The sequence below is a fragment of the Papio anubis genome, chromosome 4 (genome assembly GCF_008728515.1).
Source record: "Papio anubis isolate 15944 chromosome 4, Panubis1.0, whole genome shotgun sequence".
In the NCBI taxonomy this organism is placed as follows: Eukaryota; Metazoa; Chordata; class Mammalia; order Primates; family Cercopithecidae; genus Papio; species Papio anubis.
In genome coordinates this window covers 8,971,659-8,996,414 of record NC_044979.1, presented here as the reverse complement: position 1 = coordinate 8,996,414, position 24,756 = coordinate 8,971,659, and the positions used below count along the sequence as shown (strand labels likewise).

The window sequence follows — 24,756 nt, the reverse complement described above, 5'->3', positions numbered from 1 at the left end:
TCCTGTTCACTGTGGGAACTTGAGCAGCATCCCTGGTCTCTACCTATTAGATACCAACTGGATACCAGTAGCACACCCCCCATTTGTGACAACAAAAATCATCTCCAGACATTAGCAAATGGTCCCTGGGGAACAAAATCACCCCCAGTTGAGATCCCCTGTCTTAGGATAAAATAATGAACAGAGCAGGAACAGATGCGGGCTGCAAAGAGCAGTCCCGGTCCTGTCTCCCGTCTGTCCCGCCAAGCTTTCCTCACCAAACAGCCCCTGGGCGAAGTCGGATGTGGAAGGCAGTCACTGTCGGTCAGTCTAATTGCCTTCTCCTTCCTCCCCACAGGCGCCAGGCCCAGGAAGGAGGAGATGGGAGCCCTCTATGTGGAGTCTGGGAGCCAGAAGCCACCCATCGTGCCCTCCAGGGCAGCAGTGGAGGTTCTGAAGGACTGTATCATGGAGCCTCCTGAGAGACTCCTGTACCCCCACACCAGCCAGGAGGCCCCCGGGATGTCCTGAGGGACAGGGAGTCCTTGGGACTGCCTTGGAGACGCCTCTGGGATCACTGGGACAGGCTCTGCAGATTCTAGGCTGCCCTAGGATCTTCTGCTGGTGGTGATGGTCTCTAAGCACCAGGAAGTGGGCTGTGGCATCCCGGAGCAGCAGGGGTATTAGGAGGTGCATGACCTGTTTCCTGAGGCCCATTCAGCACAGCCATGCCTCACAGCACACAAGTGTGCCAGAAGGTTCTATATCTCAAGTTCATTTTTAAGGTGCTCCAGAAAATAACCCCATCATGAAAGGTTTCAGCCCCTGAGTTCTGGTGGCAAGAGGACTGTCCTGGTGGGGGAGACTGTTGGACATCCCTGGGGAATGTTCCAGGGAGGCTGCCCACAGCCTAGTGAGAATGGGAAAGGCCACTTTGTTAGAGGGGAGGCTGACTCTGCTCTAGGGACAGCTGGCCTGGCTGCAGGAGCCCCCAGAGGCATTGTTCTGGGACTTCCTACCCTGGCTCCCGCAGCAGAAACAGTGAGGCCTCGATCTCGTGCGGATCTGTACCTCTTCCCAGGGCTTCCTTCAGGGCGAAACAATCACAAGCCCTTTGCACAGAGCACCCAAGAAAGTTCTCTTCCTGCAGCTCCAGATGGTAGAGCTGGGGCTCTTCTGGCAGGGGGTCTGGTGCTTCCCGCAGAGCCGAGCCGTGTTTGACCTGTGGCACGCCCGGCCCGGTTTCCTCAGGAGAGGATGGGACCAAGTTGGAGTTGGGAGGCTTGGGATGCAGCCCCAGCTCTGCTGCAGGCAGTGGTCTGATTAATCCCTTCCTCTTTTCTGTGCCTCAGTTTCCCTCTCCATGAAGTGGCATCAGAGAATCCAAGTGCCTGCTGACTCCCCACCTGCCCTAGGATTAGTGAATGAGAGCCTCGGGCTCCCTGAAAGACCTCTGACTGCAGTGTGGACTTACCTGCCTTCCGCCCCATCCTCGTCCTTAGTGGGACAGGTAGGAATTTGTCTCCAAAGTCCTTGTTGTAGGAGTTGCTCTCTGAATGCACCATCTGCATGACAGGCTAGTCCACTCTTCTCTGAGTTGCCCTGGGGACTCTGCACCAGGATCGCCAGGGCCCACTGAGACATCCCGGAATGGGGACTCAGTGACAAGGGCTTTGAACAAGCTCCTCCAGGGTCTGTGGGCCTGCTCCCGCTTCAGAACCACAGAAGCACCGCCCTAGAGGCACAGAGGGGCTTCCGGCACTGCTAGGTTCACACCCTCCTTGCCCATCTTCCACCTAAAGCGAAGCACTTTTCCTTCCAGGGGCAGCTCCATCTTGGCAGGCTCAGGAGGCCGCTTATCAGGAGGGGGATGATTTTGTCTAGGTTCTGCCTTCCTTAACCATGGGCAGGAAATAAGGAAAGTCAGCACGCAGGGCTTCTCTGCCCTGCCTGACACTTGTTTTAAACAGGCAGGAAGTGGGTGCCATCCATCCCAGCTTGCTTGCTGCCTGGCTCAGGCAGGTCCTGTGCTGTGCTGCAGGCCCCTGTGGGTGGGCCCTTTCTCCATAATCTGCTGCTTCCCATTCCCAGGGTAGGTGCTGGCATCTGAGCACCTGAGTCCCTTCGTATTCCCAGGGTAGGAGCTGCTGTCTGAGTACCCTTCCCATTCCCAGGGTAGATGCTGGCGTCCAAGCCCCTCCCCAGTACTGCAGGTGCCCTAGTACCCCATATGCCCTTTCATCCCCCACCCCAGCACTTAGCCTCAGCACTGTTGCTTTCCTGCCATTTTCAGTTCTAGTCAGGAATTCCTTTCTTGCTTTCTGCCTTTGACCTGTGGAAACGTCTCCCAGCCCTGTGGGTCTGGCGGTCAGAGGCACCCCTCAGGCCTGTGGTGCGGGAGCTCTGGGAGGTGTTACTATCCACGTGGCTAAGACATGCACAGGCCTCCCTCTTTCCATCACCGTCTCCATGGGCGTTCAGGAACTTGCCCAGGTCAGGCACTGTGGATGTGAACTGGTGGAAGGGGAGGGAGAAAGGCTTTTTTAGGTGGGGCTGTAGCCTCTGCCCTACCCACAGGGATTCCACATCAAGGTGCTGTTCCAGCACACACGCTTCCCGCGGCCTTTTCATCCTTGAAGAATCCCTCAGAGCCAGGGGGCCATCCTGTGAGCAGCCGTGAGTGGGTCTCTGTGGGAGCAGTTCTGGAGCTGAGGTGGAAGCCAGGGGAAGCCCCTCTCCCTCTCCACGTCAGCATCAGCGTGCTCCGAGGACACCGTCCAGTGCCTTCCTTAGGTGGTGGGAAAAGCGGTCCCCTTGCAGCGGGGCCACTGAGAACACTACCCGATTTCTCGAGGGGCGCAGGCCTGCTCCGTTCCCCTTTGTCAGCCAATGACCAAGAAGGAAGAAGATGACTGCTGTCTCATTCCTGAACTTCCTCATTCAGGACTCCTGGGGAAACACAGTGAGCGTCCTTATCCGAGGGCCTGGCCCAGGCCGGCCCCTTTGCTTTGTTTGGAGAGGCTGGCTGAGTTTCAGCCCCTAGTGCCCGGAGACCCCCTTGTTGGAGAGGCTTTCTGTTCATGCCTCACAAGAATAAAAACCACAGGGCTCTGGGAGTGGAAGGAGCACGCACTCCCGCTTTGGCTGGAGTCCCAGCGCTTGTCGCCACCTTCCTCCTTGCCTGTAGTCTTGACAGCATCCGTATGTACGTGTCCTGGCATTTCCGCTCCCTCTCCCTGATGACTGATGCCCACCGGGTCTGACATTCCAAGTAACCAGTATGTAACTGGTAGTTTGATCCCAGTAGCCATAGCGACTCCAGGTGGGAGAGAGGGAGCCAGCCCCCTGTCCTGGAAGATACCTTAGAGTATGTGACCACGCTCCAGAACCTTGCTTCTCTCTCCTGCAGAGGGTGGGTTTCTGGGGTGCTAAGTACCTACCAGAACAGCGTGGAGGGGCAGGTACACGAACTGGCCCAGGGATGTTCTCTCCTCCATTTTCAAAGATGAAAGGAGGTTTTAAAAACCATGTTTGATTCCTAACCTTTTGCTACCTGAATAAAGCAGAGTCTATTTCAACACATCTCTGTCTTGTGTGTCCCTAAGCAAGGACCAGGAGCTCGGAGAAGTGGACGGAACGAGCTCTGCCCTCGCTCAAGAGGGGACAGGGCCAGGGACAGAGGTGGGCAGGGGAAGTGCCTGTGTGTTCACCTGGTTTTTGTCTTTCAGTTTCTTTCCTCTCTAGTCCTTCATAGTGAGCTCAGTCATTTTTGCCAGATAGAAGGTAGAGATGAGAGTTGGCTGTTTGGTGAGTTATAATTAAGGGCTTGGCTGCCTTTTCTGGAGTACTGTATAGTTTACAAAGTGCTTTCACATACATGATCTAATTTGGTTTACTGAAATTAAAAAGTTAGACTTTGAAGGAAAAAACATCGATTTCCACCAGTAGTAAAAGCTGCTGCATCAGACCTGTCACTCAACAGCGCTCCTTGAGGCCTAACTCCTGAGATCCCTCTGGCGAGCCCTTGCGGCCCCACATCCTCTGCGCGGCATGCTCCCACGGGACTGCAGCAAAGGTTTCAGAGACTCGGGATACAGCCAGATCTCTTCAGTGAGGAGACTCAATCTTACTCGAGTGTATGTGATTTTTTTAAAAAAGACATTGAAACAACTATCGAAGCAGAGGCACAGGCAGCAAGGCTTTGGGTTTGTGACTGGGAATCCGTGCGGCCTCCATGCGGTGAAGACCTGACCCCATGGTGGGGGTGAACAGGGTCTCCTTGACCCCTTCCCAGGGTTCCGTTGGGAAGATGGATTTCACTAGGGGAAGCGCAGTGCCGGTAGCCTCCACGCTCAGACTGGGCAGGGTAGGCCCCCAGGGAGGTAGCTCCCAGCCCAGCCTCTTCCATCACTCCAGCCGGAGCTAGAAGGAGAGAAGCGAGCTGAGGCTCTGGAAGGTACTGCACTCCTGCCTTTCTTTTCCCCAAGGGTCCTCTTGACATCCAGAGTGCAGTCAGCAGGCCTTTCCAAGTGGGCTGGCTGCCTCAGATGCCTCAGCCCCTGTTGCTGGGGACGCTTCGGTGGGGCCTCCTCACTGTGGGCCTTCTCTTGGGTCAGTGTGATCCTCATGTCCCTTTCCCATGCCAGCAACACTCGTGGGCTTCATGTGGCTGGCCTCTGCTCCCAGGGCTCTGGAGATGCTGCCTCTGACTGCAGCTCCTGCCACACTGGCACCTGCGTGGCCACTGCTATTCTCTGCGCCTGGGAATAGCTGCCCAGAGACTTCCTGTTTTGAACCTTTTGCGTTGCGCAGGCAGCCAGCAAGTGCCCTGGCACTCACAGCAACAGAAGGGCCCTGCAGTGCTGCGGCGGTGCTGTCGTGAGTCCAGATAAGCTGAGAGGCGCAGACACACTGGGCACACTCCAGACAGGCGCAGGCCTCTGGGTAGTGACAGTTTGCAAGTGTTCCGTGGTCCTGGGCCCTGCACAGGCTTCTTGGCAGCCAAGAGAGGCTGTGTCTGCGTTTAATGTGCACACCTGAAAAAGCGGCCCCTCACCGCCTAGGCAGTGTCCTCCCACATCCCCAGGAGGGTCTTCCTGTGCCATCTGAGGTCCACTTAGTGGGAAGCCTTTGCCACACTAGGACAGTTTCAGGGCCACTCCCCCACATGGATGTGCTCATGGATGGCCAGGGCTGTATGGCTCTTGAAGCTCTCTACACACTTGGCACGGATGGATGGCTTTTCCAGTGGAATCTAAAGGACTTGGGCATTCTCAGAGGCCACTCTGGCTTTGGGGTTTTCCAGCTTCCCAGAAGCCTGCAGCATCATTCTGGGAGGTTCCCAGTGGCCTCCAGAATCATCTTCAGTCTCGTTTCTGACTTTGTTACCAAATTCTGTGGAAGAGAACTCAGATGTGAGCTTAGTGATGGGGACACACTCCTTTTGTTTGGTGTGACCTGCTCAGCCCCCAGCCCCAACGAGATGACGGCTAAGGGCAGCGTCCTGGGGATGCCGCAGCCAGGGCCAAGTGTGGGTCAGCATCCCAACTCAGAGGAGCGGCCCAGTTGGTCTGAGAACACTGAAGTCCCAGAGCCCTGGGTAGGGGCTTCCGGCCAGCGTTCTTCCTGCTCTCATTCCAACACACGTGAGGGGAATGTCCTGGTCCAGGGAGCCAGGGTTCTCTTGCTGCCATCTGAATAATTCCCTGCAGCAGCCTCTGCTGGACAGCAAGCTTGGCAAGCCGCCTTCTGCAGAAATCAAAGTCATTTTTATAAAAGTATCACAGAGTCCCTTATGAAGAGAGCTGGACAGAGCAGGAGCCGACCCTTCCCTGACTGCCCAGTTCAGTGAGCCAGGTTAAATATCTGCCGTCAGCAGCCTGCCATGAGGTACAGTGAGGACCTTCTACTTCATCCCTGCAAGCTGGGTTGTGTCATAAAATGCATACTTTCTTTTCCTTCTTCCCGTAGAGAATCAGAAAGCACATGATGGAGGTTTCAGAAAAGGGCTTGTGAGATTGAGCATGTCAGAGCTGAAGATGTGTGGCTGTGAGACATGTCCTCCTGAAACAGCACGCGTGAGCTCGCACAGCCACGGCACGGGTTACCCTCACCCAGACTGTCCCCTCAGTGTAGCTTGTCTCCAGAGGTTTACACTGTGGCCGTGTTTCTCACAGGTTACCCAAGCTCCTGTCGTAACCGTGGGAAACAGAGAAGTACAAAACCTGAATCCAAACCACAGAAGCGCTAGGACCCAGGAGGCACTAAAGGCTCAATGAATATGGTTACCTCTGTGCCAGAAATGTTCCATCAAGACTTACCTGGCTGAGTGGTAGCTTTCTGGCCTCTGTTGGGGGCTGGGAATTCTTCACCCAAAGCTCACGTTCCCTTTCAAGTCTACAAGTGATCTCTGGTTTGGCAGCAGCATGCACCGTAGGGAGAAAGACAGCCGAGCGTCCCAACCCACACTGAGCACACATAGACCCATGTCAGTCCTGAAGCCCGACTTGTACCACCCGTTTAATGCCCTGGGCTCACCCCATCAATTTGGGACAGTGGGGGTAGGTTGTAAACCTAAGAAAGCTCCATAAACAGGCAGGGCCTGGCATACAGGTAGGAATGTTTATTTCAGGGCAATAACAGGAGTGCCAAGGGCTGATAAAACAGGGCAGTTGTCATAATATGTTTTCCCACTGCCAGGGGCCCTTGAAGGAAAAACAGGCTCAGCCAGTCACAGAGACAAGCATGCTCTAGGTCAGTTCTCCCTGACCCCACAGGCCAGGAGCGCCCCTATTAGACGGCAAGCAAGCAAGGGGCCAAGGTCCTCACCCAGCAAGACTCCCAGCTCCTAATTCCTTCTTGTCACATCCTGGTACAATTCCTTCTACTCCTCATGGCCACCAGAACAATGGGTGGGAGATAGGTGGTCACATCCTTAAATGTCACAGGCCTTACTTGCAAAGACCTGAGCACAAGCCCTAGGGGTGAGCTGAGAGTGTGGAGGAGACACTGGAGTAGGAAGGAGAAGCCTTGGCCGTGTGTTTTGGCTCTTTTACTGATGAGCTGTGTGGGCCTAGGCAAGTTACTTCACTTCTCTGGGCCTCAGTTTTATCACCTGTAAAGCGATAGGATTGCCTCAGAGAGCCTCTAAGATTCCTTTCAGCTAAAAACAAAGTTCTAGAAAATAAATATGTGGTACTGTGGAACTCCGGGGAGCTGTTTGATCAGGTGAACACTTTACCCATGGAAATGGGGCTCCGGCACAAAGCTGCTCACATCTTCTAGTCACGCTCCAGGGAACAGCAAGAGCTTGTGGGCCCAGATGAGGCTTTAGTGGTTGGAAAAGGAGCCAGTTCCTGGTTTTAATCCCTTCATGGACCTCAGACTATCACAAAGCTGCCAAACAAATGACACATGCAATCACATGCAAATTAGGACAGAAATGAAACATCAAAAACATTAAAGGAAAAGAGAGCTACAGGCTGCTGACATGAGTGGCTGCTGAGACTCAGCCCTGCTTTTGCTTCCGGCCAAAGCCAAGATAAAGGAGCAGAGGCAAGAAAGGAAATACATTGCATTCTACAGCTGTCATTTTATACAGAGGATTCTGTTTTTTTTTCCAGAACAAAATTCAAAAAAGTCCATCTTTTTTGAGCTACGGAACTTTCCTGGTGCTTTTTTTTTTTTTTTTTTTTTTTTTGAGATGGAGTCTCGCTCTGTCTCCCAGGCTGGAGTACAGTGCCGCGATCTCAGCTCACTACAAGCTCCGCGGTGATCTCAGCTCACTGCAAGCTCCGCCTCCCGGGTTCACACCATTCTCCTGCCTCAGCTTCCAGAGTAGCTGGGACTACAGGCGCCCGCCACCACACCCGGCTAAATTTTTTGTATTTTTAGTGGAGACAGGGTTTCACTATGTCAGCCAGGATGGTCTTGATCTCCTGACCTCGTGATCCGCCCGCCTGGGCCTCCCAAAGTTCTGGGATTACAGGCGTGAGCCACTGCACCCAGCCCTCATGGTGATTTTTTGAAGGCCTCAATCAACAGCCTCTTAACTCTATCTCCTGGATGCCAAGTGCACCCTTATCCTAGACCAGTGTTCTCAACAATGCACACACTCTGCATGAGAAAAATAACCATTGTTTACAATCTAGCTAAAATCTCACCTCCTCTAGGGAGTCTTCCTGGATTTCTCCACCCTTTGAATTCTCATAATGGGCATTTGGCTACCTTGATCACAGGGCTCTTAGAACTGTGCTGGCCAGCATTATGATTTTACCAGAATATATCACTCCTCAACTACTTTAGAAACCCCTCGAAGGCTAAGATGGTATTTTATACCTAACAGTTTGGTGTCACCCCATGCCCACCTCCAACATGCATGAATTGAAGGGATGGATAGTGAGGTTTCAACTAGGGAACAGAGAAGGGCGGATGTGACTGGTTCTTGCTTTGGGAAACCGCCAGGAGCACACATCAATGATGGGGTCAGTGCAAGGACAGGCACATTTCCCTTCCGCATCACGTGGGGACTGCGCCTCCCCATGTCATGAAGCCAGGGAATATGTGTGGCCGGCTGCTTAGGGTAGCACTTGTTGCTAGAGACAGCGCCTGGAGGCCACTGATCTGTAAAAGGGATCTCTACAGAAGATGGGGATTTTTGATTGCCACAGAAGAGATATGTGAGATCCAAACGCCCAAGGAGGAAAGCAGGCTCTGAAGTCTCTTCCAGCCCTGATGGAACAAACTACCGAGCCCTATTATGCTAAGTGTTTTCCACATGCCTATTCATTTAATCCTCCAGGAACCTTGTAAGAACGGCCATCCCATTTTATGTTTAAACAAACTGTAGCTACTGACGCAAGGAGTCAGGGATCTAATCCCAAAGCCTCTGCCGGGTACGCTACAGATGGATGTCCGCGACGATGCCAGCCCTCCGCCTCCCGCCGGGTCTCTGAACGCCGGCCCGGCCGGTCCAACCTCATTCCGCTTCCCGCCAACGAGACGCGAAGCCCCCGCCTGCCCCCAAACGTCTCTGCGCTGCTGGCGCCTTTGGCTCCACCGTCTCCGACCCCAGGCCCCGGTCCCCGCCCGCCGCTCCGCTTGTCCTGGGAGTGAGGAGAACGCGTGCCGAGGACCCGGCCAGAGGGAAGGCGGGCACCGCCCTCCCGCTGCGTCTCTGAGGGCGAGGCCATTGCTCCCGCGTCAGACCCCCGCATGGCCGTCAGGTCCGGGGCGGCCCAGGCTGCGGGTCCGCAGAGCGCTTCGGGCCGAGCTGGCGGGGCGCGTACAGGCAGAGAACGCCCCGAAGACCGCTGGGGTGGGATCCCAAGCTCCAGGGACCTTTGGAAATAAGAATGCGGCATGACGCGGACCCTACAAGCTCATCGCCGAACCCGGACGGCCGCACCCCCTCAACCTCGGCGTTTCTCTCGGTCCGCGGCCCCGCTCAGCCAATCAGCGAGTGGGCTCCTAGGCAGGTCTTGAGTGACAGCGCGGCGGGCTGGGTCCGGAGGTGCGCATGCGCGGACCGGCCCGGCTGATCGCTTCGGGCGCTCGACTCCTGTTGCGCATGCTCAGCGCGCTGCCCTGCCGGGGACCCGCGCATCTGCAGCGCCCGCTGCTCGGCCCTGCATCCCACCTGGGCATCCTGCGCCCGGCCATGACGGCGCACTCATTCGCCCTCCCGGTCATCATCTTCACCACGTTCTGGGGCCTCATCGGCATCGCCGGGCCCTGGTTCGTGCCGAAGGGACCCAACCGCGGGTAAGGAAGGCGCGCAGGCCCTGCAGACCTCTCCACCCCGGCCCCTTGGCCGGGCTCTCCCCTCCGCCCCGGGGCGGCGGCTTCCTGCCCGGCAGCGAGCGTCCGCAGGAGGGACGCCAGGAACCCGGACGCCACCTCTGAGGTCTCTCTGCACCTGGGTCTCTGACAGCCGGGAACAGGCAGGAGGTGGGGCGAGAGGGCATATACAGAAGGTAAAGAGAAGAGTGACATTAGAGATGGCTGTCATCCCTCCTGCAGCCAGTAAAGGGCACAGGTGGCACTGACGCAGTTTCTCCACTCCTTGCTAGCTGTGTGACCTGGAGCCAATATCAAGTCTCAGTTTCTTTATGGGTAAAATGGAGATAATGTCGACTCCTGCCTTAAAAGGCTGCTGTGAGGATGACCTGCGGTAACGCATTTAAAACCCCTCGAGTGCATGGCACTTTGTAGGTATGGGATAAGTTTCGCTGGCGTTATTTTTCGAAGGTCCTCTAGCAGATTGCTGCGCCATTCACCAGTTTCTGCTTCATATTATCCTCCGTTGCAAAGCACCCTTCCCTTGACTGCATGTTCCCAGAGGCTGGAGTTTGTCCAATTCACCATTGTCTACCCAGTGCCCAGCCAGGACTGGCACAACCTGCTTAGTAATGTTGAAAAAGGGATCCAGTGCTCCTGTCTCCAGCACCAGCTTGCAGTGCTTTACATCAAAGATCAAGGGCCTGGTTTGGATTAGAGTTAGCTTTCCCAAAGGCCCTTTGGACTTGTGAGTGCTGCCTTTGTTCTTAAAGACGAGCAAGGCTTGGGATCCCACAGCTTCACTTTGTAAACCTTTTTCATGTCTTGCATCTCCTGCTAATCTTGGTGAGTTCTTGCTTCAGTTTGACTGAAATTTCTCTTGCTGCACTTGAAGCTTCTGTCTCTGGTCTTCTTTGAGTACACACAAAGTGGCTAGTCCCTGTTCTCTTTGTAACAAGTCACCGGGCCTCAGAAGTGGCTCACAGGCTGCCTGCTTCTTGTCCTGTCTTCTAGCCTATTGTTTTCCTTCCCCTTGCTCCATGAATTTTGAATTCCACAGACCACTCCCTGGTGGGTTTCCACAAATGCAGCTCTGAGCACTGCCTTTCCGCAACACATCTGCATTAAGATGGAGAAATACTGGGTGGTAGAGAAGGGAGATGAAGGGAAGGATTCTTAAGGCAACTTGGATGTGGTCAAGGTTGGCCTCTCTGTGAGGTGACACTTTCAGTTTTTATTTTCTGGCTTGCTATTCTTACCCTGAGTAGAACTCAGCCTCCTGTGTTCAGGAGGCATCAGGAAGGCCAATGGAAAAGAGCTGACACCAGGAGCTCTTCTTGCTCTGGTCCTGGCCAGGCATTGTGAGGTGCTGGCTGCATCTGTCCTGACCCGTGTCCTCTTCTGCTGCAGAGTGATCATCACCATGCTGGTCGCCACCGCCGTCTGCTGTTACCTCTTGTAAGTACTACTCTCCCCAGCTCAAAATCAGCCAGTTCCTTTGTCCTCCCTCCTTTCTTCTTCACCCTAGCCCGCTCTTCCTTCTGTCCTGGTAGTAAATGCCTTTTGAAAGGCTGAACCTGTAAAACAACAGGAGTGGAGGTGGTGTGGAATGGGAAAGAGAGCAGTGGGCCAGAAGTCATGAACCCTGGGCTCTGGATCTGGCTCTGCCCCAGTGTTTTGGCCCCGTGGGCTGTAGTTTTCTCACCTGGGCAAGGAAGGAGTCGGGCCACGTCAGTGCTGTCTGTGCCTGACTGGGTCACCTGGAGTGATTGTTCAAACACAGTTTTCAGGCTGCACCCTAGAGCCATGAAATTACAACTCTCGAGATCTGCACTTGGGAATTCCTGTTGTTCATGAATGCCCCCAGGTGACTGGAATGCAGCCATCTTAGAACCACTAGGTGAGAGGCCAGGCACGGTGGCTCACGCCTGTAATCCCAGCACTTTGGGAGGCTGAGGAGGGTGGATCACAAGGTCAGGAGTTCGAGACCAGCCTGGCCAACATAGTGCAACCCCATCTCTGCTAAAAATACAAAAATTAACCAGGCCTGGTGTCGCATGCCTGTAGTCCCAGCTATTCAGGAGGCTGAGGCAGGAGAATCGCTTGAACCTGGGAGATGGAGGTTGTGGTAAGCCAAGATCATACCACTGCACTCCAGCCTGGGCAACAGAGTGAGAATCCAACTCTAAAAAAAGAACCAGTAGGTGAGAGTAAGTCTTCAAACTTGGGATAGATACCCTGGGGATATAGAAGAACATTCCCAGGGACTCAAGTACCTGGACAGTGTGAGGGAATCAGTTTCCAGATCCTCAGTGTCCATTGTTTGGTCTCTTGCCAAAACTGCCATTCACAATAGCCAATCCCTCTTTATTAAATTTTTTTAAAAAGGAAAAAGAAAAAGGCCCTGCCCCCGCATCCATCCCAATCCTGCTGTTACATTGCTCCGCATTTAGACGATCCTGGCTGCCAACCAAGAGATAAGTTCAAGTTCTAGTTTGCGGGGAGGCCTGTCTCGTGGTTAATCGAGCTGCATTAAGGCTGTTGGGCTTCCCATCTTCCTATGTCTTGTACATTATTTTTATGGGTTAAGCTTGGCATAGTTGGGTGTTCTTAGAACAGTCAAAACAGGACAGGTAAAGTGATGAGATGCTGATTCTTTAAGAGGTAACAGATTCTTTTGAAAGCAACTGGAATATTTTCCAGGGTTGCCAAATTTTTCAAATACATAAGACAAAACTCACTTTCAAAAAATTTACTTGATTTCTGATTTGATGTATGTTATCATAGTTAAAACTATTTTATCTGATTAGATCATGGATTCTTTATTCCTATTAATCAATTCTCTTATTTTACCTTATGTTTGATTGATTGATTGATTTAATTGGGGTCTTGTCAAGACCCCTGGTCTTGAGACCAGGCCAGTATGGTCTCCAACTCCTGGGCTCAAATGATCCTTCTGCCTCAGCCTCCCCAAGGAGCTGGGATGACAGGTGCACACCACTGCACCTGGCTGTTAACTAATTAGTTAATTGCCATGGTCTTACTCTGTTGCCCAGGCTAGAGTGCAGTGGTGGGATCATAGCTCACTGCAGCCTCAACCTTCTGGGCTCAAGCCATCCTCCCACCTCAGCCTAGCTTTGACCACAGGCGTGTGCCACCACGCCTCGCTGATTTTTAAATTTTCTGTAGGGACAGGGTCTTGCCATGTGGCTAAGGCTGTGCTTGAACTCCTTGGCTTAAGCGATCCTTCCACCTCAGCCTCCTGAGTAGCTAGGATTACAGGCACACGCCACTGCACCCGGAAATGTATAAGCCCTCCTACTGACAAAAACTAAACTTGTTAGAAATAATGATGACTCTTAACACGTGGTTTAACTTAAACACACTTTTTTTTTTTTCAAAATTCTTCCTAGACAGAGCATCTCTAAGGCCCTTTCTCTTAATGCTATTTCTAGGTCCTTCAGGGCTTGACAAAAGATTCTCACCTGCCCATGGCAGGGCCTCAGAGGAGCTTGGGTTTGGTAGCTGGGCGGGTGGGGGAGACGGAGTCTACACAAGATGTGGGGTAATCCCAAATACTGACCGAATCAACATACGGGAAACAGAAAGCACACTGCACATTGGATGCATAGAGGTAGAAAGGTGGGGCCATTCTAAGAAAATGTGACACCTAGAAATTATATTTACAAAACATAAACTCAGAGAGAATGCTGATGTAAAGGAGGAAACAATTTCTCATGGCTTCCTGGGCGTTAGGTCCTCCTACCTACTGTGAGGGATTCATAGAGGAACAATATCGATCCTTCCTGCAGAAACAGACAAAGCAGTGTGGATGGTCATGGGGGGCAGAGCATGGGGACCTACTAACTACGGTGGCAATGAAGGTGGGAGCTTTGTCACGAATGACGGGCCAGACAGCCACCCAGACGTCCAACAGTGATGACAGGTGGGACCAGGTCCCTGAGGGTTTTCTGGCCTGAACAGCGGTGGCCTGGCAGCAGCCTAGGCAGGAGACCCCGGACCCGACAGCTCCTCACGTCTTGGGGTAGTTCCTTCTCTCCCCTAAGAGGACATGATTCTGATGTGCTGCCCGCCAGGCCCACCCTGTTTGCTCTGGTGTGTGGAGCCTGGGGAGCCTGGACAGAAATGTCTGAGGGCACAGCTGGGAGTCGCTCCCAAAGCGCCCCTGAGGCTGCCTCCCCTCTTCCCTAACCCCAGGTTCAGCCCCAACTCGGGGATCCTTCAGATCTAGCGAACATCAAATGAAACCGAAACCAAACCCACAAATGCCATACCAACCCCATGCACCTGCGGGAGTGTGGATGGCGCCCTGGGCCCTTCACCCTGGGAACACAGGCCCTGCCATCTGCTGGGTTGGCCGCATCCAAAAGAATGTGATTGAGGCCTCCCCTGTGGGTGTGGGAGGACCCTCCTGTGCCAGGCTCACCACGCTTTGCTGTTCCTGGCAGCTGGCTCATCGCCATCCTGGCACAGCTAAACCCCCTGTTCGGGCCCCAGCTGAAGAATGAGACCATCTGGTACGTGCGCTTCCTGTGGGAGTGACCTGCCTGCCTGACCCAGGTACTGTGTGGACGAGGGCTGGGGCAGGTACCATGTGGGCGAGGGGCGTGGGTGAGAGCGACCTGCTGCCCCGACCCAGGTACTGTGCGGGCAAGCAGTGTGGGTGGGGAAGAGGGGAAAGAAAAGGCCGTGGTTAGACTTCTTGTTGGGATTCAGGCATCTATTTATTTCGTGAAAAAAAAAAAGGCGGGGAAAGGACTGAGCATGGACTTCCTGCCTGCCTGGCACTGTGTTGGCCACCAGGGATGAAATGGGAGCCATGCTCCCAGCACTACTCCCCACCCCCCATCCTCACAGCACTTCACCCCAACGCAAGACCCTAACCTGGACGGAGGGAGGGAGAGGGTAAGCTGAGGACCATCTGGGCAAGGGTGAGGGGGCTTTCCAGGGAGGGTCGGGGGGAGCGGAGTCTCCACCGCAAGGCCGGGACCCTTCCATGTGATGTGCTTTTCAGGTGCCCAGCTCTCAGAATGCCTGTGGCTCCACTGTCCCTGACAACCCCTTCGTCCGGACCCTCCCCCACACAGCTGTGTCTGGTCTCCAGCTCCCTCCTGCTGGCACCCAGAGACCCGGACCTGCAGGGCCTGCCTGGTCCCTGGAAGTCTTCCCAGTCTTCCCAGCCAGCCTGGGCCCTGGGGAGCCCTGGGCACAGCAGTGGCTGAGGGGATGTCCTGCTCCAGTACCCGCACTGCTCTGGAGTTCGCCCTCTTTCCCAAGGAGATGCTGCTGGGGAGCTGGTATGGGCGGGCTCCTTCCCTTTACGGATGGGGCAGATGCCAGGACTCAGCCCATCCTGAGGAGGACCCGTGTCCGCGTGGAGGGTGCTCCGGCCCAGGCCTGGGAGTCGGTGCCCCGTCAGCAGCTCTGCCACCATCCTGCTGGGAACTGGTGGGCCTCTATTGGGTTATAGGCAAGGCCTTTTCTCTGGCATGGAATTGTTACTTTTCTGACACATCTAGATGTGAAATTTCTGAAAATGTTAAAGTAGAGAAACATTCACACACAAAAAGCAACATAGTCATGTGGGTCCAGATGGCCTCAGTCCTAGATATTGGCACCCTTTGCTGTGTCTCCTCAGAATATCCTGTTCCCCCTCCTCCCACCCAGACCTCCCCTCAGCAGATGTCTTCCCTCCCCGACCCCAGCCTGTCAGTGCAGGTTTGACACGCCGCACTGCACTGAGCACAGGGCAGGTTTGGGCCCTGACTTGGGCCTCAGGCTGCAGTGGGGGTGGATTTCAGAGCCTCTCATGGCAGCATCTAAGTGACCAGAGCTGGGATGAGAAAGGGGAAGGGGCAGTGGGAGTGGCGCTATGGGGTGGGCCAACCCTGCTCCTGCGCCAGCCCTGCCCTCTGCCCCCGGGCCCTGGGCTCTGTGCTAGGGATGGTGAAGAATGGGGGCGTGCCGGCCTGGCAGGAGTGGGAAGCAACACGCAGGGGTCCCAGGCCTCTCCAGCCTTGCCCTCATGCTTACCCGAGCTCCCGGTGTGGTTAGTGGTTAGCACAGAGCTCACCCGCCTTGCCTGGCTCCCAGCTGAGGGCCTGTCCCCACCGGTGCTCCAGGGGAAGAAACGCCAGCCTTGCTTCTGTATGGACTGCTGATCTGGCCTGCTGTCCTGTTCAGTGGGCATTGTCTTTCGAGCAGCAGGAGAATAGGATGCCTCTCACTTACATGCCAGTTCCCGGCTGGCCAGCTGCTCAGGGCTCAGGCTGGGGCCTCCCATTGACATCCTCCCCCAACACTCCCTCTCTGGGCCTCCGTTGCCCCTCCTGTTGGGTGAGGGTGTTGAGTGTGACTTGTGTTGAAAACCTGGTTCATATCTAATAAATAATGGTGATGAAAAGATTACTGTTTGGTGACAAAGCCCTGGCCTCTGCCTGTGTGCAGGTCCCCTGCCCCGCCGACCTGATTCTTGTTTCTCCGATGGGTGGGTCTGGGGAGGGGAGCAGGGAAGGATTCCGGGAGCTGCAGTTATGAATACAGACACCCAGGACTGCTTTCCTGAGATCTGGAGGAAAATCCGGCCCGCTGCTGACTGCCCAGATTCCGCGGAGAACCAGGCCTGGCAGGAAGACCAAGGACTTGTTCAAGTGCAGCTTTGAGCACCACTCGTCTGGGCCCCAGAGGACAGAGTGCAGGACTCCTGGGGCTGTGCAGTGAAGCAGGTCCCCAGCGGCTCCAAGGCCTGCCTCATGAAATAGCCTAGGGCTGGGATCTGCCAGCACGGCTTCCTGCAGGGCCAGTGGGGAAGCGGGCAGCAGGAGCCCAGCCCTCCAGCCCAGCCTGTAGCTCAGGACAGAGCTGAAAGAACTTCCCTGGAGGGACAGGAGGGTGGGGCGGGACTGGAAGGCGCACAATGGAGGCACCAGAGCACTGAGGGCGGAAAGCCAGCTGAGGAGCTTGGATGGATCCCAAGGGCCATGGAGCCGTGAAAGGGATTTAAAGCAGGGCCGTGACACGGCCATCTGGATTTCTAGCGTTATCTCTACAAGCTACACAGTGGCTGGCAGGCTGGTCTGATATCTTTATTAGGGCCCCTGGTGGAAGTGGTGAGGACAGAGAAGCGAGGGGGGAGCTGCATGACTGTGACCCATAGAGACTGAGGCTGCCGGTGGTGGGGAGTGCAGCAGGGGCAGGTCTGAGAGTGGCTGTGGGAGCTGGGGTGTTTTGTTTTTTGTTTTCTGCTGAGTCGTGTGTGTCCAGGGCACCCTATGGAAGTGTTGGTAGTGGTTGGATGGGTGGGGTGGATGGTCAGGAGGAAGATGAGGCTGCAGGATGAAGAGTTGGAGCCATCGGCATAAATAACTGGTGATCCCTGAGGGGTGCAGGTTGCTCAGGGGGTTCCGTGTGAGAAAAACCCAGAAGAGAACCCCGGGGAGTGTGAGGTCATGGGGTGGGCGGGTGAAGGTGGGCCCGTGGAGGATGCTGGGAGGTTGCAGGCAGCCAGAAGACAACCAGGTGAGTGTCACTCAGGAGGATGAGAGGTTCAACAGGAGAGAGTGGTTGAGGCAACACAGACCCCCATTGTCCTCTACCTCCAAGAAGTCAAGGTCAGCTGGCATCTTTGGTGATGGGCAGTAAAGTCAGACTGCAGTGGGCTGGGAGTGAGTGGGCAGGTGGGGGCTGAAAAACACAGTGACTTCCGGATGGGGACCCTGTGGACCCAGTGAAGCTGGACCTGGAAAGATGACACTAAACAAGGAGGGACCTTCTGGGCCCATTTTCCCAGGTCGCTGTGGGTCAGCCCTGGGCCTGGGGGAACCACTCAGCCAGTTCCTGCAACTGCATCTCTAAAGCCACACCCAGCCCGCCACGGGCCCACCATGGGGACTTCAGGTTCAGGATGCTGAAGATCCGCGTTGGCCCAGGATTGGGGTGGGGGGCATGTATCCCAAATGACTGCTTCCCCGTCTCGGTTTCTGCTGAGTTCTTGCCTTCCGTAATGTTGGATTGGTGGCATCTTTAGACACTCTCCCGGGATGTGTGTGGCTGTCGGTGAATTCTCACTGAGCACCCTGGGCGGCATCATCTGGGCCTGGGAGGTGGAGTCCTGGAGAGCTGCTTCCTGCTCTCTGGGCAGCCTCTGGACTGCTGAGGGCCGGCAGCTCCTTCCCAGGCAGGGTGGCCTTTCTCACGTCTTCGATCCCTCCTTCCTGTGCAGCCATTCCAGGAGAGAGGAGAGGGGCCCAGAGCTCATGTCCACTGCACTCCCTGGCGCGATCTAGTCTCCCACGCTTTGGTGAGGACCATGTTCCTCCCAGAGGCTTTCTCTCCACGCCCGAGGCGGGAACCTGCAGGGTAAGTGGGTCTGTCAAAGATAAACTAAGCTGGACCTTAGTTAAAGCTACGAAAACAGATCTTATTCATTAACCACTGACGGGAGAAGCTGAGCTCCATTCGGATCTGTGCAGGGGGACTGGACAGTTTAATGGGAGAACGTAGGAGTCGGGAAAGGGCACTCCGGGGCTCAGGAACCATGGGAGTGAAGAATTACAAAAGGCTGTTTGTGTTATTGTGGCCGGGCCAGCTGTGTGTGCCAGCTGGCAGTGATGGAAATTAGCTTCTGTCCTCCCCCAGAGCCTGGGAGACAGGCCCCATCCTTCCTGATGATGCCATTTCAAAGGACTGGCTCTCAGGCTCTTGAGAAAGACACTCCTGGACAGACATGCGTGTACATCTCAAAGGGACAAGGGAAGGAGGTACGACTCTAAGCGTTTTTAACGTAAATGCTCTAAGAAAGTTGGGTGGGGGGGTGGTCAGAGGCCTGTTGTTAGGTGTTGGTAGGAACAAACACTGAACGATTTTGACGGCCTTGAGCTTTTCAGACAGGAACTCAAAGGGTGGCCAGGTGGTCCCAGGGATGCCACTTTGGGCTGCCAGAAGCCATGCTAGGGTTGGTCCAGTCTCTTGGTGCAGGGGTTTGGACGCAGTCACTATGTACCAAACTTCTGTTAGAGTTCTCAGTTTCAAACCCCACCCACCTCCCCCAATGTGGGAGGCACATCAGTAAATATCAGCCTCTGATGTTCATGAACCTACACGATGCAAAAGAGCTCTAAAAATGGACCGTGGCTGACAGCAGGGCAGCCCTGAACCATACCAAGTGGCAGAGCAGGAAGTGGCCTTGGAGGCCACGCTGAGAGGGAGAACAAAGCCACTGAGGAAAAAAAAGTAAAGGTAACCAAGAAAAGTTAAGCTGCACACAAAGAGTATGGCCAACAGAGGGCAGCACCTACGGGCAGGATGAAGTCTCCAGGGAGACCTTGTCCAGTCGGTGCATCGCTGGGGGTGGATGGTGTGGAGGTCAGAGATGGTGGCCCTAGAGCCATAGGCTTGAGCAGGGAGCCACAATAATTCTCCAGACAATACCACAGCCTGGAGGAAACGCCCTTCAGGAATATTTCATAGTGGCAATGGCTGACGAGCATTGAGCCATTACAAGGTGCCAGGCACTGCTTCGGAAACCAAAGGACCATGCTGAAGAGCCCTGCCGTTCCCCAGTCTGATCCCAGGCTTCCTGAGTCGTCTTCTGGTTCCATCTTCCCGAACTGTTTCCTACCTCAACATCCCTGAGAGATCTAGCACATTCCATTCTGTAACAGGGATGCCACAGATTCTTGGTGGAGGGAGGGAGGTGCTGCTCCTGCTGGCCATAGGGTGCACGCTCCCTGCAGTAGCCCCCGAAGAGCAGCCCTTGGTTAATTTTGGCTACTTTGAACAGAAATAGGATAGTTGATAATTCTGGAAAAGTGAGGAGCTGGAGGTGAAGTGAGAGGCGTGGCTAATCTTATCTGCGTGCTGGACGTGACCTTCCGCTGATAAAGCTTTGGGCTTCCGGGAATGAAATCAGCTGGCAGCCACCGCAGTTTTGCTTGACTTGTAACACCGGAAGATGAGGGCAGATGATCAGAGTCCTGTGTGCATTTAGGCCACAGACTGGGTTAGCAAATCTAAATACGAATCTCTCATTGGGGAAATATTGGTCAAAAGGTAGAGAATTTCAGTTAGACAAGAGGAGTAAGTCCAAGAGACCTAGTGTGCAGCCCACAGTGACAAAGTGCTCAACAGTGTGTTGTATGCTTGGAAATCGATAAGAGTACATTTCACAAAATGAAAAGTGAGGTATGCATTTGTTATTAGCTCAATTTAGCCATTTCACAATGTATACACATTTCCAAACATGGTATACACCTACATGTATGCAATTTTTGTCAACTTAAAAATAATTGAAAAAAAAAAAAAAAGAATCACTCAAGCCAAACAAAACAACCCATGGAATTCTGGGATGGAAGCCATGCCTATTACAACAGAACCTCCAGGGATGAAGGAGGCTGGGGCTTTAGCCAGCTCTCCAGGTGCCTCTGCCACAGGCAGACCCACACGGGGCCAGAGTTCGGGAATCATGCGCCAGGTGCGGCCTGCAGTGCTACTTGTCAATGTGGAGTGTGGTCTACCTGTAATAGAATAACCTGGAATGCTTGAAAGTACAGGTTCCTGGGTCCCACACTGCACCCTGCAGGTTTAGAGTCTCACACGGGATTCTAGACTTCACATTTTAAACCAGCTCCCAAGGGTTACGGTGCTAACCGAAGCCCTGGAAGACAGGATGTCCAAGCCCTGGCACTGTTGACAATTTGGGCTAGATAATTCTTTGGGTTTTTTTGTGGGGGACGGGGAGCAAGAGAGGGCACTATTCTGTGCATCCTACGATGCTTAGCAGCACCCCTTCCCTTTACCCACCAGATGCTAGCAGAGCCCTTCTCCCTGCTCCTGGCCATGACAACTATAAATGTCTCCAGCCATTTTGAAATGTTCCCTAGGGAAGCACCCCTACCATTGAAACCACTGCTCTAGAACCTCAACCCCTCAAGGGATTTCCAAACTTAGTTATCACCCCAGACCCTCAGGAAAGGAGGCTGGGGGGCCCTGAGGGGAGCCGGATGCCTTCAGCTGGCTTCCCCAGCAGGACTGGAGCTTCTGACCAGAAGACCACACCCCAGCAACAAGGAAGCCCTCAAGCTGCCAGGGACTACCAGGTATCAGAGCAGGCACTGACCCCAGCACGAGCTGGTCCCTCTGCGAGCTGGTGCTTCCCAGGAGGCCGGGGGCAGGGAGCTCCGGCACTGCCCCGAGCCCAGTGGAACTTGGTGTTCTCCCTGCAGGCGGCTCCCTGAGCAGGGTGGGTGGACATGGTTGGGACGGATATTCTCAGACCCCTACAGGACCCCCGCCTTGGCTCTCTAACCTCAGAATTAAGGGTCATGATAGCAGCAAGGGTCTTCCGCCCACCTGAAATGTCAGCATTTCGTCCTCTGACAAAGACCTGGGACACACTGGGGTGGTGACTTCATCTTCCCATTCTGTGTCCCATACAGCAGGAGCCCCAGGCTCTGAATTCCTGCAGATTCTGCAGCGTCAATCAGCTGCAATGCCAGGTGCAAAGGCCTTGCCCTTGGCTGGCAGCAATCGATTCAGCAAACATATTTCTCTTTTTTTTCTCTACCCAGCCTCCCAGAAGCAGTTTAACTTCACTTAGCAGCTCAGCTCAGCTTGGAGGTTAAGAGTGCGGAGCCTACACCTGGATCAAATTCCAGCTCTACTGATGATTAGTTGAGTGAAAGTGACTTAATCTTTCTGAGCCTCGTTTTTATTGATGAATCAGGATAATATTAGTAGCACCTGCCTCACAGGAGTTGTGACTATGAACTGAGGTAATCGACTAAAGTGCTTATGTGGTCGATAAATGCTATTAATTTCATTATATTTACATATTAACTATTTAATTCCATGCCACATTTTATTCTGCCAGGATCTCAGCTTCCTTCCCCTTTTCTGTTCCCGTCATGGTCACCACACTGATGCACTTTGGGGAAGAGAAGGTGGCAAGTGCCCTGCATGCTTTTGTATGTGAGGCAGGACCTGACAAATAAGTGCCATGAAATATACTTAGGGCCTGCTTAGGTATCTGTATTTTTGTGTTTCCTGTCAAATGTCTTTAATGTATAAATGTAGCATCTTCTCAGTAAAAACACAAATGCTTTTGGAGGACGGGGGGAGGAAGCAGATACTGGAATTGGCATGCTGTTTCTAAAGCCCTCTGGGAAAAACAAACATGTAAGAAATAACCAAGATATTCCTGGAAAAGCAGAGCATTGAGAGGGACACTGGCACTCCCAGCTACTAAAAAGTCTAAGATAAAGATACCATCTGCAAGGCTATAGAAATGCCAGCAGTGGGGCTGGCACGTGAACATATAGATGACTCAAGGGGAGAAAATAAGAGTCCAGAAATAAACTTACAATCAGGAATTAAGAATATGATAAACAGCCAGACACAGTATCTGACACCTGTTAATCCCAGCACTTTGGGAGGCCAAGGCAGGTGGATCCCTTGAGCCCAGGAGTTCGAGACCAGGCTGGGTGTCATAGTGAAACCCTGTCTCCACTCAAAATACAAAAATTAGCTGGGTGTGTGTAGAGGTGTAAGCCTGTAGTCCCAGCTACTCAGGAAGGCGAAGTAGGGGAAATACTTGAGCCCAGGAGGTTGAGGCTACAGTGGGCAGAGATGGTGCTCCTGCATCCTGGCCTGGGCGACAGAGCGAGACTGACTGGAAGAAAAAAAATGAATATGATAAACATAGCAAACCAAATACATAAGGAAGAGATGAGTAGGGCAATTAACAGTGTCCAGAGTCCCAGCAGCAAAACGAATACAAAATGGAAGGAAACTATAAATGTACTAGAAAAAAACATTGGAGAATTTTTAAAATTATCATGTAATAGGGAAGGTCTATCTCAGGGGAAGAAAGAAAGAAATCCAGAGGCTATGAAGATAAAACTTTATACATTTAACTAAATTAAAATTTAAATTTTCTTCAAGGCAAAAACCACACAAGTAGATAAATGAGCAAATGACACAAAAGAATTCACAGAAGACATACAAAAAACTTTTGAGCATGAAGAGATGTTAAACATAATTTAGTCAAGGAAAGCAAATTAAAACAGCAATGTAACCTCCTTGTTACCTTATTAACCTTTTTATTACAGAGAGTGAGACTGTGATAACAGACTGGAGGTCTGTGCTGGCCACTGCAGTGCATCTCCCCATGCTCTTGATGCTCCCATACATGCCAGGCGCCTTCCAGCTGCCAGCACTGGCTTCCTTCCTGGGCAGCAGGCTGGACGTACCATCAAGAGTTGGCATATAAACTGGCTCCCAGAGCTGCCTGTAGTGTCACTGGCTTACACATGTTCTGGATGGCCTACTGGGCCCAGAGAAAATGAAATGTGAGGAGCACACTAATCACAAAATGACCTGAGCCAAGTCGAGCCAATCCTAGGCTAGACTGGCCAAACCCCATGATATGGTTTGGCTGTGGCCCCACCCAAATCTCAACTTCAATTGTATCTCCCAGAATTCCCCTGTGTTGTGGGAGGGACCAAGGGGAGGTAATTGAATCATGGGGACCAGTCTTTCCCATGCTATTCACGTGATAGTGAATGAGTCTCAAGAGATCTGATGGGTTTATCAGGGGTTTCTGCTTTTGCTTCATTTTTCTCTTGCTGCTGCCATGTAAGAAGTGCCTTTTGCCTCCTGCCATGATTCTGAGGCCTCCTCAACCTTGTGGAACTGTAAGTCCAGTTAAATCTCTTTTTTCTCTCAGTTTTAGGTCTGCCTTTATCATCACTGTGAAAACAGACTACTACAGCCCAGCTGAAGCAGAGACACACTAGCCAAAATTAAATACCTGTTGTTATAAGTCAGTTTTGGGGTGTTTTGTTATGCAGCATTATTGCAACACATCTGACTGATACAGTGCTGTTACATATAGATCTAGTTCATTAGTGATATACACTTTCTTTTTCTACCCCCCTATTAATGACCCCTGTGTTACTTCCAGATTAACAAATAGTAAGCATCTTTTATATGTCTTTGTGCACATTTGCTGGAATTTCTCTAGGATATATATTTAGGAGTCAAAGAGCTTTTAACATTACAAGAGATTGCCAAATTTCTCTCCAAAATGATTGTTTCAGTTTACACTCAACCAACCTTGTGTGAGTTTCTGGACTTCATTTGCTATTCATCTTCTTAAAGGTTTTCAGTCAGATGATGTGTGTGAAATGGTAGTTTGTTTTATTTTATTTTATTTTATTTTTATTTTATTTTATTTTATTTATTTATTTTGAGCCAGAGTCTTGCTCTGTCGCCAGGCTGGAGTGCAGTGGCACAATCTCAGCTCACTGCAACCTCCGCCTCCTGGGTTCAAGCAATTCTTCTGCCTCAGCCTCCTGAGTAGCTGGGACTACAGGTGTGCACCACCATGCCCAGCTAATTTTTTTGTGTGTATTTTTAGTAGAGATGGGGTTTCACCATGTTGGTCAGGATGGTCTCTATCTCCTAACCTCGTGATCCGCCCACCTCAGCCTCCTAAAGTGTTGGGATTACAGGCATGAGCGACAGCGCCTGGCTGGTAGTTTAACTTGCATTTCCCTAATGGCTGCTAAGCTTGACTCCACCTGTTTATTGGACATTTCGGTTTCCACTTCTCTAATTTGCCTACTCAAATCATGAGCTTGCTTTTCTATTACTTTTTTTTTGGTCTTTTCCCTATTGATTTATAGAAGTTCTTTATATATTTTTGGCTACAAGTTCCCCTACTCCTAGTGAATCTAGTGCCAGGAAAAGGGAAGGAAGGAGAAGGTGAGGAGAGAGGGCAAGATCAGACAGCCTCATTTCTTTTTCTGCTCTTCAAAACCATTGTTAAAAAAAATGAAAAGCAAACCACAAACTGGAAGAAACTATTTGTAATGCATATATCTTTCAAAAGACTTGCATCTTGAATATATGAAGAACTCATACTTCAACAATATGACAAACCCAAGTTTTAAAAGTGGGCAAATCTGAACCCTTACTTCG

At 52.7% G+C, this 24,756-nt stretch overlaps 2 protein-coding genes and 1 long non-coding RNA gene across 13 annotated transcripts in view; 2 read left to right on the top strand and 1 right to left on the bottom strand.

The window, feature by feature from the left end:
- ZNF862 (zinc finger protein 862) overlaps positions 1 to 19,452 on the top strand; it is a 45,180-nt gene extending 25,728 nt beyond the window's left edge. For 5 of the 11 annotated variants that reach the window (XM_021936399.2, XM_031665033.1, XM_017957320.3 and 2 more), the window contains one exon: positions 338 to 3,561. In XM_021936399.2, the coding sequence (XP_021792091.2) occupies positions 338 to 510 (173 nt within the window). In that variant the 3' untranslated portion in view covers positions 511 to 3,561. Of the gene's footprint in view, positions 1 to 337; positions 3,562 to 19,439 lie in introns of those variants that run through there. The other 6 variants (XR_004183087.1, XR_004183088.1, XR_004183086.1 and 3 more) reach the window with 6 other exon arrangements.
- Positions 9,431 to 16,182, top strand: LOC101008111 (V-type proton ATPase subunit e 2). The gene is made up of 4 exons (XM_003896827.5): positions 9,431 to 9,741; positions 11,167 to 11,214; positions 14,226 to 14,337; positions 14,792 to 16,182. The coding sequence occupies exons 1-3, from the start codon at positions 9,497 to 9,499 to the stop codon at positions 14,317 to 14,319; spliced, it is 387 nt and encodes a 128-aa protein (XP_003896876.2). The 5' UTR covers positions 9,431 to 9,496; the 3' UTR covers positions 14,320 to 14,337; positions 14,792 to 16,182.
- LOC108585204 lies at positions 16,849 to 24,056 on the bottom strand. The gene is made up of 2 exons (XR_001901328.3): positions 21,127 to 24,056; positions 16,849 to 18,128 (listed from the first exon to the last, which is right to left on the bottom strand). It is a non-coding gene; the product is annotated as an uncharacterized LOC108585204 (long non-coding RNA).
- Positions 24,057 to 24,756: the final 700 nt, after the last annotated feature.